At 44.2% G+C, this 20,064-nt stretch overlaps 1 protein-coding gene across 2 annotated transcripts in view; it reads right to left on the reverse strand.

Moving 5' to 3' along the window:
- RAB11FIP3 (RAB11 family interacting protein 3) overlaps positions 1 to 20,064 on the reverse strand; it is a 183,873-nt gene that overhangs the window by 34,462 nt on the left and 129,347 nt on the right. For both annotated transcript variants that reach the window (XM_030576889.1, XM_030576890.1), the window contains exon 4: positions 3,896 to 4,083. In XM_030576889.1, coding sequence (XP_030432749.1) covers positions 3,896 to 4,083 — 188 coding nt within the window. The remainder of the gene's footprint in view (positions 1 to 3,895; positions 4,084 to 20,064) is intronic.

Raw genomic sequence — 20,064 nt, forward strand, 5'->3', positions numbered from 1 at the left:
ACCTTGGGCAGTCAACATCCCCTTCCTCCCCATGTGCAGCTTCTGGAGAAGCCAGAGGGCCCTGCATCCCAACTCCTGTAGTCAGCAAGTGACTCTCAAACCCTTCTGTTCTACCTGCTGGCTATTAGGTGACAGGAATACAGCATAGAACAGAGCTTGCTATCACAGAAATCAGTGACTTTCAGCCAAGTCCATCTTGGGGAGTCCTGGGCTAGACGACCTGGACTCCCCCTCTTCCAGTCCCCCAAGCAGACTGCCCAGCTTCCAGTGATCCATCCCCCAACACTCCAGTTGCTCCTCCTCCTCCCCTTTGTCCTGCTTCACGGGCAAAAGGTACCACCTGGTTGCATCCCCTCCTGGGTCTCAGGTTATGAAGGGCAATGCCATAGCATACTTGCAGACCGCTGGGCAGCCTCACCTGCCCTGAGGATCTCAGCACAAATCACATACCCAGTTCCCACCACTGAAATATTGGTGCAGTACACAGGGAAAGGAAGGTACACACAATATTAGGATAGGACAGTAAGACTCACATGCAACACAAGATTAATAAAATCCCACTTCGTCACAGAAGTATGCTCAGCTAGCTGGGCAGAGAAAACAAAGCTAAATGATTCCTGAGTTAACACCATGCAGTTAAGTTATACAGTCAGCTGACATCTACACATTAGCCTGTTATTTCACTTAGTGCTGTGTAATCCTATTAAGAGCCCAGTACTGGGGTTTAACCAGTCAGTGGCACAGATCCTTGTTGGCTGCACAAGGCAGCTATTCAAAACATCAAAGTTTCCTTTAAGTCAGCCACTAACCGAAATAGCCCTCTTCTGGTTTCCACTGCAAAATGTTTTAAGCAGTCAGGGGGATAAAAACGGGGAGGTACTGCTGCTTTTTTACACAGTTTTGACATCAGATTCACAAGTGACGTCTGTATTAGCATATTAAGCCCTTATCTAAATATGCATAAGATTCATCGCTGATATCCCACTATCATCAATCATTAAAAACATCCCGCTTTACATAACACTTTTCATCTTCGACCCATTGTACAATATTAACTCATTACATCGATTACATACTAATTTATGGAAAATCTCGTGGAACTGGAATGCAAAGTTTGTATGCAACTCCAGGGAAAATAGGGGATTGTAAGAGTCGACCACTGGAGAAAGTCTAGGATGGAACCAAAGTTTCGTTCCAAGCGGACGCTGCTATTCAGACTAACCGCATTAAAAAAAACACCCAGGTACCACCATCCTTTCTTGATTCCAAAGACAATCTGAGAACCTGTTTAAAAAATTCTGCTATTTATGAGGAAGTGGCTTATTTCCTTATCCACTTGCTAAAGAAAAAAATGTATCACCCCAACAATATTAAATCTAATGAAAAAAGTTATAGATAAGCCATTTAAGACAAAAATATGCAGCATTTAAGAGACTTCAGCCTTACTCTGCTAATAAAAGCTTTCCATCCATGCAGAAGCAAGTCTGACAACAGATAAATTCAGCTTCAGCTTGCTGGGAATCTGGACACCTTCCTACACACTAAGGAAGTGCAGTCAAATCTCTAACTAGGTCCATCAAAAATGATGCTTTCAAGTCTCAAAGTTTTTAGGAATGTCTTTCATCCACAAGGTAAATACATAAACAGAAGCTGCTGGGTTGATGCTCAGGGCCCCTCCTTTACAAATGAGAGGGGGCACTCTACCCCATCAAGAAAGCAACACAGGACAGAACAAAGCAGAGGAGAGATTATTTACAAAACAAAAAATACATAAAATATGTGCCAGAGCAGACATCTTGGCTGATCTCAGCAAGGCAGATCCCTTTAAAGGACAGAATGGGCCCTATGCAAGGGCAGTGTTATGAAACACATTCTTGTGCTATTTCATGCATATCTACTATAGATGTTAAGGGCTTCAAAATCCTACAGAAATCTTTCTGATCAACAGCTGAAATGTTTACTTATGTTCATACAGTCTAAGGTGCACAGACTTTAATATCAAATGACTGAAAGGTCACCTTTAGAACTACGCTCAGCCTGAACAGCTACATGGACAGGGTTTTACTATGTGATGGATCCATGGAAGCACAGTGGAGGTGTGAGAGGCAGTTCTACAGGGGCCCGACCTCAATGCCGTTAAATCCCACAGCCTGCAGTCAGATTTCTTGGGTAAATATTCTCCCTCACACAATTTTCAATTTCTTAAGCTTCCTTCCACATTTTAACCCGAAGTTTAACATTTATTTAAAGCCCTATTATAAACTATCTGAACCACAGAGGGTTTTACAGGACGCTGCCTGACTGAACAAGTAGGAAGGTGGGGGATGGACAAAGCACCGTAAACACCTCCCCCTCCCCATCTTTAAATCTAATTGTGATGGTCCCAATTTAATTTTAAAAAATCCTCAAGCAAAGGCTTTTGTACCTACAGGCAGGTGAATCCAAGACATGTAGCCATTTTTCCAGAAGGTCGGGGGGAACGTATGCAGGCTGGCATGTTTTGCTGACCCTCCTTGGTACAATCAGCACTGTTTGGTGGCCCAGCAGCTTGGAAGCTGATTATACAGAGTTAATAATCACTGAGCCGAACACTCTTCAGCAAAGAAAGCACAGCCAGCTAATCTCCTTTCCTTTATAACACCCAGGGCCTCTCATGGTAAGCACTCTCTCTGCCCCAGTTCAGAGCACCTGCTCCCCACTCTTTCCCCACTGTACAAAGAAGCACTTTGAAAAGTCATCCCCTCTTCACTTTTGGAAGAAGTGAAGCAACAGACTTAACAAAGAAATGCCGACCTGAATGGAGACCTCTGGACTCAGCTGATCTGCTTCTCAATCTTACAGTGAGCACATTAATTAGCATGCTTTAAACTAGAAAGATTAAGCAAACTTTTATTTCGATAAAGACTGAAGAGGTTATTATGTTTCCACTGGTAAGTCATTACTAAGAGTAGAATTTGACAGCTTCCCCATTCTTCCCTACCTCTCTCCATCATCCTCTCATTTTCCTCCCTACCCTCAAAACTACCTTCACAATATCCTTTGGGGAGGACTCAAGACAAGCACAGCATTTTCTCCAAAGGAATGTCAGTGCTACTCCAGAGACCACATGAAAGAATGTCTTTTAATCATGCCCTGCAACCAGATTTTTCCAGACAAAAGTCATTAAGCTGGAGTTACAGTTACATATAGAGAGATATATACCTATCTCATAGAACTGGAAGGGACCCCAAAAGTTGAGTCCAGCCCCCTACCTTCACTAGCAGGACCAAGCACTGATTTTGCCCCTGATCCCTAAGTAGCCCCATTAAGGACTGAACTCATAACCCTGGGTTTAGCAGGCCAATGCTCAAACCACTGAGCTATCCCTCCCCCCAATATTTATAAACTAAGGTGTGGATGGGAATATGAAGAATACTACTCCTATTTTTAGAAACCAAATAATCAAAAATATAATTTAAAGCGGTATATTAAACTTTATGCTCTGCTCCTCAAAGTGTTGTGAGAGATCTCAGGCCCAGAACAGATAAGCAACTTGACAACTGATAAAGAGGTTAAAGATTCTAAAGAGCTTTCAAATGTGCACAGGAGGCGGCATTTTCTGTGTCCAGGTTCCAAAAGATTACCACACTAAAAAAGGTCATTAAAAATAGGCTGTATACTATATTTTCCAGAATATTTAATTCTTGCATAAAGTCACAAACACTAACAAGCTGTTGTTTGAACTAGAAAGACCCAAAAACTCATTATATTCTTGCCAGAAATTCAAATCATGGGAGAGTTTGCCATCAGTGGAGTTGTGCTTGCTTTACGTCTTCAGTGAATTTGACCCTGTTGCTGTCATCCTCCTCCTCCCTCCCTCCCTCTTACATACTTGTCAGAAGTGAGCAGCACTGACCCATTCTCTGGATCCTCTATAGGATCAGTGAACTCTGAGTGCACCGTGGAATCAATAGCACTGTCCGTTTCTACTTCTTCGTGCATCTCAGGATGTACCAGCGTGCCGGTGTCCTCATCTGTGAAGGTTTCGCACTCGCTGTAAGTGCTCTCTGAGCCCATGTAGGCGCTGTCAGTCACCTCATTTGCCTGTTATAAAATAGAACAAAAAAACTATTAGCTACTCTTACCTGAGTTTGCTCTACAACAGGAGCATCAAACAGGCACACACTAATAAAACATAAAAATGCAGGCAATAATTTAAGGATAAAAAAAATCAGATCTTACTGTTCCATGAACTGTAAATCATGACCAGATGTGCAGTTATGCATGCCCGACACACACCAACCACTTGTAAATTGACAGACATATCAGAAGAGACTAAATGATTTCACTAACCCCAGAATTTTAGGCTTTCAGGTACAACATAGGATCCTTCAATAAATTAATCACTTTTCAATTGCACGTGTTTTGATACAGAAGTAGGTTTTTTACCCACGAAAGTGTATGCCCAAATAAATCGGTTAGTCTTTAAGGTGCCACCGGACTTCTTATTTTAGAGATCATGTCAGTGTTTAGAAAATGTCAAGTACGTTTTGGGCACTTCTGCAACCTAAATAAATAAAAGTGCAATATGTACGAGAGGGGTAGAGGTTGTGTTAGAAGAACACAGACACCAATATCAGCATACTGCCTTAGAAGGAGGTTTGCAATCTGACCGACAATGGTTTGGACCATCTTATTCCTTTTATCCAATTCATTTAAAAAATTTTGGCAGTTTAGCTAGTCGGGGTTCTATGATGATCACCACAAAGACTGTAATTATGTGGGATTTATTGCTGCAAAGTATTGTTTTCTGCTGTTACGAGAAATCCTCCACCAGTCAAAAATATAAAAATAAATTTGTTTAAAAACCTTTAAGATGACATTCAATTTGCCAAGGTCAAACCTTCAATATATAATCTTAAAGAGACTTGAACAGAGAGACTTTTCAACAAAATTTTTTTGTAAAAATATTTTTGAACTGCTTTACTAATAACGTCTCTAATGTTCTATAAGACGGTGGCATGACCAGTTGTCAGGGCCCAACTGGAGTCAGAAAACCTAGATATTTAGCTTCCCAACTCGCCTGGTGCGTGACCCTTAGGCAAGTCAGTTCCCCTCCTGCCCTTTGGCTGTTTTGTCTGTTTAGATTGTAAATTCCCTGGGACAGGGACAGTGTCTCAATACATAAGTGTACAGGGTGGGCATACTTTTTGGCCTGAGGGCCACATCTGGGTATGGAAATTGTATGGTGGGCCATGAATGCTCACAAAATTGGGGGTAGGGGTGTGGGAGGGAGTGTGGGCTCTGGCTAGGGGTGTAGGCTGTGGGGGTGGGGCCAGAAATGAAGAGTTCAGGATGAGGGAGGGGCTCTGGGTTGGGGTAGGGGGTTGGGCTGTGGGGGGGAGGTGAGGGCTCTGACTAAGGGGTTTGGGGTGCAGGACGGTGCTTCGGGTTGGGACCGAGGGATTCTGATGGTGGAAGGGGGAATCAGGGCTGGGGCAGGGGGGTGGTTTAGGGGTGCAGACTCTGGGCAGTGCTTACCTCAAGCAGCTCCTGGAAGCAAGAACATATACCTCCTCTGGCTCCTACATGGAGGCACAGCCAGGCGGCTCTCCACATTGCCCCATCCACAGGTGCTGCCCCTGCAGCTCCAACTGCCCGTGGTTCCCAGCTAATGGGTGCTGAGTGGGTGGAGCTCGGACAGCATGTGGAACCCCTGGTTACTCCTATGCATAAGAGCCAGAGGGGGTGAATGTCGTCTGTTTCCTGGGAGCTACACAGAGCCACAGAACACACAGAACAGGGCAAGCCCCTGACCCCGCTCCCTAGCGGGAGCTCGAGAGACAGATTAAAAGGTCTCACAGGCCAGATATGGCCCGCAGTTTTCCCATCCCTGGCCTAGGCCAAGAGGTTCCTGATCTTAGATGGGGCCTCTGTGAGCTACTGAAATGCTACTAAAATAAATATTACTACTAGTGACCAAATGGCAGGAATATACTTTACTGTATGTATGCTGTTTCTTTTTTGCATTTCATTCACCTTGGGATAGTGAAACTAGTCATTTTCATTTCTGAGTCACAGATACAACCACAATGTTGATCCCACAACAACATTTAAGTGTCCTGTCTTTCTATGTTAAAGTGTCCCATGGGAGCAGCAGACCAACAGAAGGAGTAGTGACACCTTTCCACCTATGAGAAACGACCTCACCCCGTGCTTCAAGAGGAGCAGTCAGCAGACTTGACTTCTATGGGTGATGAGCTTTGGTGAGAGTGCAATGGGTGGTGGGCCTAGTGAATGCACAGCTTGATCAGAAGCCACAAGGAGGAAAGACTTATGCCAGGTTTTTTTATTTTATTTTATTGTAATTCTCTTGCTCATTTCTCTTTTTTGTAAGCTGAGTGCACGGCTCCTACATCTGGGCACCCTGCTGAAAACTGGTAACATTTGAGGGTTTCCTTTCTCATCTCCATCCTGCCTGGAAGAAGCAGAGGGAGGTTTTCTGCAGCAAAGTGCCAGCAGGCAGGCATCACCACAAGAGTTAGAACTGTGAAGACTCAAGTGCAGCACCAGGGAGCCCGCCATGGTGAGTGACCAAAGGAGAGTGTCAGAGGCCCGTGAGCCTACATACAGGAACCACAGTTCTGCTGGAATCCCTTTCAAAGGCCTTTTGCTGGCAGCATTTCCATGATCAACGTTCCAGCCACCACAGACCATTTCTCACACAGACCTCAAGAATGTCTGCGTTATGTGAAGTTCACCCAACTGGATCAAAGCAGCTCTGTAACTGATGCCATTTTTCTTCAACAAGGTCAAGTATAGAAAGCAAGTAATACCTTGAGTGGACCAATGCAATAATAGTGACGCAAAAGCCAACCCCTTGTCATTGGCTAAAGACAGTGCAGAAGAGCTTTTAGTGCTTTTCCATCTGCTTTAGAAGAGAAGCTGCCCTTCTCTTCTAAAGCAGTAGCCCTGTTGGTCCCAAGATGCTAGACGCACACAGTGGGGGAGGTAATATCTTGATTTGGACCAACTTCTGTTAGTGAGAGAGACTATTTGAGCTACACAGAGCTCTTCATCGGGGCTGGGAAATGTACTCTGAGTGTCACAACGAAATACAATGCATATTTCAAAGGACCACTCAAGGTGAAGTGGCCAGTTAATACCTAGCCAATCATAAGGGGGAAAAGGAGAAAAAACGCTGGGGGGGGATGTTACTGAGCTATAGATTTGTAGCAATAAGCCATAAATCAAGAGTTTCTGTTCAGTCCATGGTTGTCAGCCTCTAGCAAAGTTATGAATTTAAGCTCTCATGCTCATCTTTTGAAAGTGTTGTGCAGGTGTCCTGAAGTGAGGACTGAGACGTCAGATATGAAGCGACCTCTCTGTGAAAAATGCTCACACACAGGTGACACGGTGTTTTTGTCTTTTATAGCTTCTCTGTGTGAGTTTGCTTGAGAGCAGTGATTGTCTGGTTTTGCCCACATAGTAGTTATTGGGGCATGTAGTACACTGGATGAGGTACACCATCCAGTACAGCAGATTGCTGGAAGAACCACCATGCATGGTCACTTATGGTCTTTGAAGAATCACCTAGGAGCTGTTCATCTCATGAAGTCTTGGGGGAGAAGAAAAGGAGCCCAGTGCAACACTTCAAGCACCATAAACCTTGACTATATTAGCATTTTTCAGGATCTCTCATGGTTCTACCACCATCAGTGCAGCAGCCTCAGTGGTAGCAAAAGGTGAGAATATTAGCATAGAGAGGACACATTTTTATCACCATGTCATCTAGGCCTAGTAAAAACCACCTGTGTTCTGTATACATTGAGAAAATTCCCAGAAGAGGGTAGGCCTGACTGATTTCACTTCATTCAGATTTAAACCAGTAAAACTTGATTGATTTCAGTGGAGTTACTCCCAATTCACACTGGTGCAAATGAGATCAGGATCAAACCCAAGCTCTTACTTCATTTTGAAAACTGATATCTGGGGACCTCTCTGGAAACGTCGTTAAGGAGAGCACGAGGCTTCCTTTCCATCCCACCCTATAGCACAAGAGCTTTCTAACAAATGAACGTGTGTGAGGTGCAGTATAATTTGTGTTTTCTAACTGCTGTGTGCATATATTCCCCCAGAGACCTCCAATTTCTTTCTGTTGTGCAAAATATAGTCAGCATCAACTCCTGGGTAATTTAATCGCAAGTCACACACACACACACACACACACACAGTCATCTGCTGACTAACATTTTCCAATCCAGCTTCTATCTTTGAAAACTGTGCAGCCTTTGTTGTAAGGTGAATAACTAATGAATTCACTTGCCATTTCTCACACTGTTGGGCGCCTCTAACAACACATAAGACTAAGTTAGACTGCAAGGAATGTATACGAAAGCACCTACTTAGTGTGCAATACTCTAAGAACAGAAAGCTCTATTCCAGCAGCGGGAGACGGAAAAAGGGTATGTTAAAATGCAGAAGTCACTGTTTCGAGTATAAGGGAAGGACTTTTACCTTGTGAAAACAGGTAGAAGTTCATCAGCTCAGACCATTTACTTATTTTCCACATTGGCTCTATGGGATCACAACCAATTCAAACGAAACATTGTTTTGTCCATTAGTCGGCAGGTCACTTAGCTCCACCGCCATTTGAGCCATACCCTTTCTGTTTGTACGCTAGGTCCACTGGCTGAGATTGCAGCCACCAGAAAACAGAAAATGCTTAAACACTGAGCTAGAGAATGGAGATGCACTTGGAAAGAGGCAGTTAAGGCCCTCACATAGCAGAGATGTGCTCAGCTTTATGCTTGCGAGTAGACCCACTGACTCCCCAGTAATTCTCTCCAAAACACACTCCTAATGTCAAAGTTAAGCACATATGTAAATCCTTAAAGGACCAGAGCCTAAGTCACCAAGATGATGAGATCAGGTAGGCCAGTTTAATTCTGCTCAAGTGGCGCGAGACCTTAGCCAACTAGCTAGATAACAAGGGAAAGAGGCTTTCACTAACCTTAAAATTAAACACTTTAAAACATATTCACAGGCGTAAAGTATGCGCTTTAGTACTTTGCTAGATTGAGACCTTACTTCCTATAAGTGATGGGGAGAATCTTAATGAGGCCCCTGCAGTAGGGGTAGAATGAGGACAGAGGAGATCGGAGGTCAGCCTTGGGACAAGTAGAAGCTCAGTGCTCACTGCAGCATGGCCTCTGATGTTTGCTGAGAGATACATTAGCATAGGACGTTGGAGAGAATTATTTGCACTCCTCTACTACAATACTAACAGGAAAGCAACTACATCTGCTTCTACTATTGAAATATGAGAAGGAGGAATGATAGGAGAACTGGATGCATTTTTAGTGCTAATACAAATTAAGCCAACTGCCAGCACAGACTAGACTTCCATTTAAAAAAAAAAGGAGGTTTTTGTGGTAGTTGTGTTGGTCAGGAGCTGGTCACATTTCACTGTTGGACAGAGTATTTCCAATAATACAGACTTCCTCAGTGCTCTTTTGTGGTGACAGTATTTAGAACAAGCCAGCCTCTTGGTTTGTGAGGCCAACAAACTTCTGTTCCAGATTGGAATCGCTCTGCTACACAGGAAATAAGAAATCTGACACAAGAGAAAGTTCCAACAGGCAATATGAGGGCATGTCAACACTGTCCACAGCTGCCAATGTCTGTCTATAGATTCAATTGCAAATTTCAGTGGAATATTTTTATCTGTTTTCTCCCACTGGGTTAAAAGCAAGTCTTTCAATAATACTATTTACAGCTTTAGGTTATAAAGTCCAAAACAAACTCTCTATCTCTTTTTCATGACAGACGACTTCCCAATAACCCCCCTCAATCTTTTAAAAGAGTTTTAAAGCATACAAGTACAATACTTGAAAACAGCCTTACAAACGTAAAAAAATTTAAAAACCTAAATCCTTAAAAACAAATACTTCATACAAAATAAATGCAGTTACGATCGCTAGTCTATCGCATCATCTACAAAACTCAAGCACATAAAACCAAGGAAACAAACAGTTAAGAACATGGCAATCTTACTCCGCCCACAGGATAAACATTCTGATCCGGTATAGAGAAATATTTAATTACAGCAGTTCAAGGAAATATAACTATGTGGAAAGTTTGAAACGGCAATCAGCTATTTCTGAGATACAAGTAGTCAAAGTGGTAGACAAAAGTCAAAATTTGGAAGCATTTTTTTTAAATGACCTGTAACTCAAAAACAGTCTGATAATGTCTTCTGCAAAATGTGAAGAAAATTTTCTTTTTTGCTTTCAAAGCATGACAATTTTCAGGCCAAACCAATTTTCCAGACAAAAGTGGTAAGGAGACTAAAACAGGACTTTATAATGGAAATGTAATTGCAACTTTAACTACAGACAGATGACAACGTCTCAAACACAATACAACGCCTCATGCCCATGATAACAGGGCAAGCAAAAGCACATAGAACTCTGATCTCTTCAGAAAAGAAACGGGAACCATCAATCAATCATTTCAAAATAAACAACAGACATTTCTACTGAATGATTTTGTAGCCATTTGTTATTATATAGGTATAGAGACATCTTTGCTAAGAAGGAATGTTACTGAAATAAAGGGAAAAAAGTCTATACATATTCTTGTCATATTTTAAATAAAAGTTGCGGGGAAAAAAAACCACACACACACACACACACCCTACCTCACTCATCACTTTACATCCAGTTTGAATACACTGGCTGCTATTGAAAAGTCAATGTCTACTACTTTGCGCTTAAAGCTAACTGTTGACATCTGAGACACCTATCAGTTCCTCCTGTAAATACAATAAGAAATATTTTAACCGTAATATCTGTTTGTAAATGTTCACTTTTTAATATCCATGTTATACAAAACAGATATATAAAAAGATTCTACCCATAAGGAATTTCCCATGGCGTTATTTGCTTTATATATAAGGTAAAAAACTTTTTTTAAAGTTAAAATTGTGTGTTAAATCTCTCATTAATAAACATTCCTAATTTTTGCATATCATGTGACAGGCTCTGGTATGCTTTGGAAGTTACTATATAATTAAAGATTTTTCATTTTCTAATTAAGCTTTGAACACACTTCTCGGAATTAGAAACAGAAGGCTATCTGATCAATTTTTTTTAATAGCGATTCTGACTAATGCTTAGATTCCTGTTCTATATAGCATTATACATATGGTCTACTTCTACTATTTATAGCAGAGGTCCCCAATATAGCAGAGTGTGCCCCATAGAGGGGGCGTGGAATAACGTTCCGGGAGAGGGCAGCTGGGGCCTGGACCAACACCCCAGGGGCAGGAAGGAGTGCCACTCCACTCCGCTCTTGGTCCTGGCCGCCAACCCCGCACTTGACGATCCGCTCTGCTCTCGGCCACATGTACAGGAATCCATCCGCTCCTGGCTGCCGGCCCCACGTCTGGGTTCCTGGCTCCTGGCCCCGCAACCAGGAATCCACTCTCTGCCGCAGCTGCTGGCCCCAGCTTAGGTTCCACTCCCACCCCCAGTCTCAACCCTCTTGCCACTGTCTGTGTCCCCCCTCCCGAAGCCACAGCTCCAGTCCCGGCTGGGTGGGGACAGGGATAAGGGGGGATTGTGAGGTAAAAAAAAGTTTGAGGATCACTGATGTATAGTCTCAGAAGTTTCCTGCCACTGGCTTATCTGTATATTTGAAACAACCTTCTCTCTAGCATTGTCTGATATGTAATCTCTACCTAATTATGCGAAACTTTGCTTTGGTGGGAATATATATTATATTTTCCTTTAATCTAATTTGTATGCGGTCCTAAAGATAAAAAATACACACACATTTAACTTCTTGATAACCCAAGTGTTCCTTCAGAGCAGCAGTGTGCAGGACTGTTTTATATTTCACTGCACAAATTAAATATTAAACCCCAAGACAAAATGCAGAGAAGAGAGGCTTAGATGTTTTACTTAGTTCTCCCTTTCCAAAAGGGAGGATTAAAAGTGTTACAAAGTTAAAATATATCCTGGCAAAACCTTGGATTTCAATTTAGCCCAAAGGTCCTTTTACAGCTCCATTTAAACAGCTGTCTACAGCAACCGTGTAAAACCATTTGCAGGTTCCCGCTAACAAAGTTTGCTTTTAAATTAATAGACAAGATGTAAGCACGTTTTCAAAGAACCCCCGATACAACATGCCACGTGAGATCTGCTCTGAATGCTTGATAAGGAATCATAAGGACAAGTAGACGAGATTGCTGTAATCTTACTCCATGTATAGAATTCGAATGGATTATGGTGAATACCTTTACCTCCATTTAAGTAAATACTCAACTTTTTATTAATGTATTTTAAGTTTTTATCAAGTAAGATAAAGCATAACTGAAATTCCCATTTCCTTTCTTAAACATGTCCTGAGTTACTGTAGGTAAACTTCAGGGCTAAAAAGCTATACAAGAAGGGCTAAACAAAATACAAGAAGGCTTAAAAAAAAAAAGCAGCAAAATCTTATTTATGCGCAATGAATAATTAGCATCCCATTTGAAATGAAGCCTTGCACAATTAGACAAGCTTTCTTCGGGCCATGAGAAAGGCATTCTGGGTGGTAGTAATATATACTTCCAGGCCTTCAAGTATGAGATAGTTAAACTCTTGGTGCTGCAAATCAGACAGAATAATGCACCCACCAACACAGGCTATTAGGGAGAGTAGTCATACAAATCATCACATGTATTGTTCTGTTTCCACGGTCTGAGTCCAGGCCTACCAGCTGCTACAGAACTGCATTAATAGGAAGAGTTCTCTCTTTATTAGCCTTCCCTTCCTGCTACAACCCCATATTTTGGGACAACCTGAGTCCTCATATGAAGCACCAGTAGAGTACATGGGCATGGGAGTTCCACAGGGAGCAAAAGGAGGTATTCCCCTCCCGGCTCTAGCAGCCAGCGCTCCAAGCATGTGCTTAGGGGGACACTTTCCAAGGGGAGGCACTCTGGCTCTTTTTTTTCTGGCTTGAGGTGCAAAAGGCTGGAAGCCAGCCCTGAGTGGAGGTGAACTGCAGTGGTGGGGGGGTGCGGGGAGGGCCGAGGAACCATTCCCCCCCACAGCTCACCTCCACTCTACTGCCACCTGCTCCCCCAAGCATGCCACCACTCCACTTCTCCCCACTCTTTCCCAAGCTTGCTGCGCAAATCAGCTGTTTTGTGGCAAGCCTGGGAGGGATGGGGGAGAAGCAGAGCAGCTGTGGCGCGCTCAGGGGAGCAGGCGGAGCGGGGGTGAGCTGCGGCGGGGGGGGGTGCAGGGAGGGCCACAGGAAGTAACCCGGGGGGGCAGAGGAACCGCTCCCTCCTCCGCAAGCTCACCTCGGCCTCCTCCCCCAAGAGCACCGCCACTCTGCTTCTCCTCGCTCTCTCCTAGGCAAGCCTGGGAGGGATAGGAGGAGAAATGCAGCACACCCAGGGGAGGAGGCAGGGCCAGGGATTTGGGGAAGGGGTGGAGTTGGGGCAGGGCCGGGGAGGCGTGGGGGCGAACAGGAAATTTTTTTTTGCTTGGGGCAGCAAAAAGCATGGAGTCGGCCCTGATTCCCCTGTCCCAGTCTGCAAAACAGCAGCTCCCATTGACAGCAGCATCTGAGCAACTGTTAAGACTCTGGCAATACGTCCACTTTTGCTGTGCTCCTGCTCTAGGGGGTAAAGTGGAGACGGCCAGGAACCAGATGTGTACCTCCTATGCCACACTTCAGGAGAGGAGGCGCTCTTGGGAGCCACACTCTGGGGCACTCGTTGAATCCAGGCCAGACACTGAATGGGCACAAAGTCTGAACCTTTGACCAATTCTACACTAGGGCAATTCTGCAGTGTTGCATTCCCAAGGAATTCATCTATTATGTAAAACTATATCCTAATATGTAGCAATGCCTCACACTTTTCATATGTGGATCTCAAAGCACGTCACACACATTAACTGATTACGCCTCCCAGGTAGGGACTGTATGTACAATGTATGTCTTCTCCTTTCATGGGAGGAGTCTCAGCTTCGGCTGTTACTTGCTAAATCCTTCAACGTTTATAAACAGGTCAAGAAAAAAGTCCTCAGCTCTGCCCCAGGCACTTCTGACAGTCCTCTCTGGCAAGGAAAGTCCTTACAATTTTGGGAGTGAATTCCACCATCTGCCACTTTATTATTTTTTTTAAACCTGTGGCATGCTAGTTGTATTCTATACAACATATAATGCTGTTAAAATTCCTGTATGGCCTGTATCAGAGAGCTACTCTTCCCCCCCTGCCCCATGTTCACACATTTCATGGTAAAGTTATCTCTTACTCAAAGGCTTTAAAATCTTTTGCTCCCTGCAGCTTGAGTGCCGCTCACGTTAGAGAATTCTGTACATATAGTATACGGCAATGACTGCACGGTTACATTTCTCTGCTTATCTGGAGTGCCATTATGCAAGTTTCCAGGGTCTGGGAATCAGGCTGTTGAGTGGTCCTGCCACATGAAGGATATAATGGAGGAAACGTGGGATACAAATGCAGTAATATAACCACGGAGATAGGATAAAACAATGGGAATTTTTTAGAACAAGTTGATAATCAATATTCCACCTATTTGACCAAAAAAAGATAGTGGAGATATAGCAATGCACCAGTTCTACTGAAAAAATGGGCTGCAATATATTAGCAGTTACAAATTCACATCAAGGGAAGAAGAGACCCCTGAAAATCCAACTTTACGAGTTACTGTAAATCAGAGGTGGGCAAACTATGGCCTGTGTGACTTTCTTCCTTGGCCCTTGAGCTCCCAGCCAGGGACTCTAGTTGGCCCCCTCCCCCACAGCCTCAGCTCACCATGCCGCCAGCGCTCTCGGCTGTGAGGCTGCGAGCTCCTGCCGGGCAGTGCGGTGGCATGGCTGGCTCTGGCCAGGCAACGTGGCTGCTAGTCCTGCTGCACTGCACGGCATGGTAAGGAGGCAGGGAGTTGGATAAGGAGCAGGAGGTCTGGCGGAGCAGTCAGGAGACAGGGAGCTGTTGGAGAGGACGGAGTGGTCAGGGGACAGGGAACAGGGGGCAATTGGATGGGGTGGAGGTTTGAGGGGGCGGTCAGGGGACGGGCAATGGTAGAGTTGGATAGCCGTGGGAGTCCTGAGGGGCCTGTCAGGGGCGGGGGTGTGGATAGGGGTCAGGGGACAAGGAGCAGGGGAGGGGGGCGCTTAGGGGACAAGGAGTAGTGGGAGTTGGATGGGTCAGAAATTCTGAGGGGGGCAGTCAGGGGCAGGAAATAGGAGGGGGCAGATGGGGGTGGGGGCCAGGCTGTTTGAGGAGGCACAGCCTTCCCTACCTGGCCCTCCGTACGGTTTTGGAACCCCGACGTGGCCCTCAGGCCCAAAATTTGCCCACTGCTGCTGTAAACAGTGGTGGGAGGTGATCCAATGGATCCAGTGGAAAGAAAAAGATTCCAAAATTGGATTGATATTTGAATTTGGAAGGGAAAGTACAAAGGTTTCCCAGTGACCTGTATTCAGAACATGTATTGTATTTATAGAGGCAGCATCCTTGTGCGGACTGAGCACCGACACAAGAACACCAGAATTCTTATCCCATCTCTGCTGACACATTGTGACTTGCCAGAGGTGACACAAAGGGACTAAAGTTTTCAAAAAGTAGCCGCCAGTTTTGCATGCTCAACTTGTGACATTTATTGCCTAGTTTTCAGAGGTGCTGAGCACCTACAACTCTAAAGTCAAGGGGAACTGCAAGTCCTCATTACTTCTGAAAATAATTGGGTCCTAGTCATCTCAGCCTGGGCGCCAAAATACTGAAGCACCCCAAAGTCAGATAACTTTTAAAAACTGGGCTTTAGCCTTTAATTCAAAAGGGTATGGACGTATGGGGAGGATTAGGTAACGTTTGGAAAGTACCTTTAATGCCATGAAGTTACCGTAAGTACAAAGAATCCTTATTTGATAAAATGTCTTCTATTCCGCAGTTCTAGATAATGTACCCAAGTGTACTTAAGCTGTTGCAAAGCCCCAAACTAATTTGTATCCTGGAGAGAAGTAATGTGTATTTCTCATGCCAGAAAGACCACATATTCACACAGGTATGGCCTAGTGATACAGAAAGGGACCTTAATCCAATGTCTTGCCATGTCTACCCCTTGGAATTCCAAACAGCCTCTGGAAGCTTGCAGATCTCTTAGAATCATAGAATATCAGGGTTGGAAGGGACCTCAGGAGATCATCTAGTCCAACCCTCTGCTCAAAGCAGGACCAATCCCCAAGTAAATCATCCCAGCCAGGGCTTTGTCAAGCCTGACCTTAAAAACCTCTAAGGAAGGAGATTCCACAACCTCCCTAGGTAACCCATTCCAGTGCTTCACCACTCTCCTAGTGAAAAAGTTGTTCCTAATATCAAACCTAAACCTCCCCCACTGCAATTTGAGACCATTACCCCTTGTTCTGTCATCTGCTACCACTGAGAACAGTCTAGATCCATCCTCTATGGAACCCTCTTTCAGGTAGTTGAAAGCAGCTATCAAATCCCCCTTCATTCTTCTCTTCTGCAGACTAAACAATCCCAGTTGCCTCAGCTTCTCCTCATAACTCATGTGCTCCAGCTCCCTAATCATTTTTTTGCCCTCCACTGGAATCTCTCCAATTTTTCCACATCCTTCTTGTAGTGTGGGGCCCAAAACTGGACACAATATTCCAGATGAGGCCTCAACAATGTCAAATAGAAGGGAACGATCATGTCCCTTGATCTGCTGGCAATGCTCCTACTTATACAGGCCAAAATGCCGTTAGCCTTCTTGGCAACAAGGGCACACTGTTGACTCATATCCAACTTCTTGTTCACAAATAACCCTTAGTCCTTTTCTGCAGAACTGCTGCCTAGCTATTCGGTCCCTAGTCTGTAGCAGTACATGGGATTCTTCCGTTCTAAGTGCAGGACTTGCCCTTGCTGAACCTCATCAGATTTATTTTGGCCCAATCCTCTAATTTGTCTAGGTCCCTCTGAATTCTATCCCTACCCTCCAGTGCATCTACCACTCCTCCCAGTTTAGTGTCATCTGCAAACTTGTTGAGGGTGCAGTCCATGCCATCCTCCAGATCATTAAGATATTGAACAAAACCAGCCCCAGGATCAACCTTGGGGCACTCCGCTTGATACCGGCTGCCAACTAGACACGGGGCCATTGATCACTACCCATTGAGCCTGACGATCTAGCCAGCTTTCTATCCACCTTATTGTTTTGGTTTCTTTTTTAGGATGGGGTGGGGAGAGAGAGATTACTGTTCAGATCTGTGCTCCCAAAATTGTGTCCATCAGTCAAGAGAAGAGCATAACTGGAATTCAGCTGGGTGTACCCCAAGATTCAGAGTGAATGAGTTTACCAACAGCAAAAATTCTAGGCCAAGGATCGGCAACCTTCAGCACATGTCCCATCAGGGTAATCCGCTGGCAGGCTGCAAGACATTTTGTTTATGTTGATTGTCCATAAGCATGGCCCCCCACAGCTCCCAGTGGCCGTGGTTTGCCATTCCTGGCCAATGGGAGCTGCAGAAAGCAGCGCAGGCCGCAGGGATGTGGCCACTGGGAGGGGTTTTTTTTCCCCCGGGGGGGTGGGGAAATGCCTGTGGACTGTCAACATAAACAAAATGTCTCGCGGCCCACCAGTGGATTACCCTGATGGACCACATGTCAAAGGCTGCCAATCCCTCTTTTAGGCCATACTACATATTCGCATTCTGCAATGGCTAAAAGACAGGGCAAAGAGTGGAGTGAAGGAGGAAGCAGTGCACCTCAGAAAACCAAAACCAAGTAAAATGGTCTATTGCAAAATCTGCTAGATTGATCAAATGCAGGAGAAAAGATAGCTTATGGTTAGGCCATAAGTCTGGGTGCTATTTTCATATCTGTCATGTATTTCCTGTGTAACCTGGGGTTAGTCATCTGGGGTCTCTGTACTTTACTTTCCCCCATCTGTAAAATGAAAAGAATGTTTTTGTTGAAAGTGTAAATTCACTGATTTCTGTAAAGCATTTTAAGTTCTTCCCATAGCAGGAGGTACAGTAGTGTAAAATAGTACCAATGTTATTAACAGCAGTAATCAGAGGACACATTTTCAGCAGGTGCCGTTTTATTATTGTGCAGTCATTCCTGTCCCACCCCCAAAAAATATCTGTATTGAGTAACCAGGGATGGATCACTTGACGATTACTTCTTCTGTTCATTCCCTTTGAAGCACCTGGCATTGGCCATTGTCAGAAGACAGGACACTGGGCTAGATGGACCTTTGGTCTGACCCAGTATGGCTATTCTTATGTTCTTATGCATTCTAAAATCCAAACTTGAAATGCTATTGTCCCTGACCACAGAAACTAGGAGCTATGAACATCTTTGTTTCCCTAATAAACAGTGTATTTTTAGATTAATGCCTGTCTTGATTACACAGTGAAAACAATGGGAGGCCATTTGAAATCAGCCATCCCCTTGCTACTTCTATAGTCACACAAAATACCTGACAAGGATATTTCCAGTTTTATACCAATCTCCATTCTGATGGCTGGCTAACAAGAACCAACAAAGCCCATTTAGTTAGGTGGCACAAATAGAGAACATGCTTCTTTCTGGAGTAAAGGCCCACCAACTGTACGAAAAACTCCACAACAAAACCAAAACCAAAAGACAGAGTTAAGCAGAAGTGACAACACAAACATGCTCCTTGTATTGAGGCAACGAACATCCAGTTCCTCTGTCTGAACACTACCTATGATTCCTGAACTCTTGATTCCATTATTAAGGTGCATTTCAGACAACGCTGGGTGAACCCAAAGCCAGCTATGCAGGCTCCAGTTCCACACTGCACGGTGCAGGCCAATAGCTCTGTGACAACAGCTTGAGCCTAGAAGAAACATCCTGATGCACAGCCTGTTCTGAACTCAACACTTGTTTTTCTGTACTCGTTCCCTTCCCATTAGGTATAGCACAGCAGGTCAGGGAAGGTGACACACAATCACCGACCTTGTAGCAGAGGACTCAAATCAAATTGCTTTGGAGGGACCCCTAGATATCTCCTTACATTGGCTGTGAGTTTTCTACCAGCACAGCTTGCTTGTTCACAACAGGTGAACGGTGCTCTACAGCATAACACTAATCAGTGCTGCTAAAAATTAAACAACTTCCAAAACCATGACCCTGTTAAAAAGGAGAACACCTGAAACAGTTTGTGTGTGGTATGATCTTCCAGTGCCAACATGCAAATATATGCCTTGAGACAGAGGACTATTAAATAGCTTAGCATTTTCGTACAGTGGGTCACCAGCTGTAGGACTATGAGCTCTCAGGTGTGGCAATACCTGATTGTTCCTATGTATTTGGGCAACATCCAGTTTTTTGTAGGAACCTGCGATTCTAACACTCCACCTGGGATGTTGACAATTACCCACCCAGCCTTTACAACGCTTTTTGAAGGTTCATAGAGTCTAGCTTTTTTACCTGGACATATACAGGCTGTTTTAAGTTAGGCAGGATTTGTACCATATTTATTCAGTTAATATTTAAACAAAAAGCAGTTACCAATTTCTCACAGAAACCGTCTTCAGGGCTGCAGAACAACCAGCAAGCCATAATTCTTCCTGATAGAACTCCCCCACCATAAACAGGAACACAACAGAGACAAATACAGACACCTTTCAAAAATCTGCAGACACACAGAGCACCACAGATGGCAGGGAAAAGAGATACTTTCTAACTCAATTAGATATTCCAGTGGACTTGATGAAAAAATCAATCAGAACTCTCAGCAGGGTAAAGACTGAACTTCTCTTCATTGCAGTGTCATTAAACTTCTTACCTGCAGCACTGAGACGTTCCAGATTGGATTGAAATTTTGATCTCTGAACTAACATGGATTTCTCTTTCCAGTTTTGCAGTCCAGTTAGTTTCTCCTTTGAGTTAAATGCCGGGACCTCAAGTGAGCACATATCGCTGCCTCTCTAAAGGAAAATTCACCTCCAGCTACACATTGGTAACTCCCAGCTATTTCTGACAGGGAGGAGGGAAGCAAAGTTCAGGAAGTATTTGTGCTG

The sequence above is a fragment of the Gopherus evgoodei genome, chromosome 10 (assembly GCF_007399415.2).
Source record: "Gopherus evgoodei ecotype Sinaloan lineage chromosome 10, rGopEvg1_v1.p, whole genome shotgun sequence".
Taxonomy (NCBI): Eukaryota; Metazoa; Chordata; order Testudines; family Testudinidae; genus Gopherus; species Gopherus evgoodei.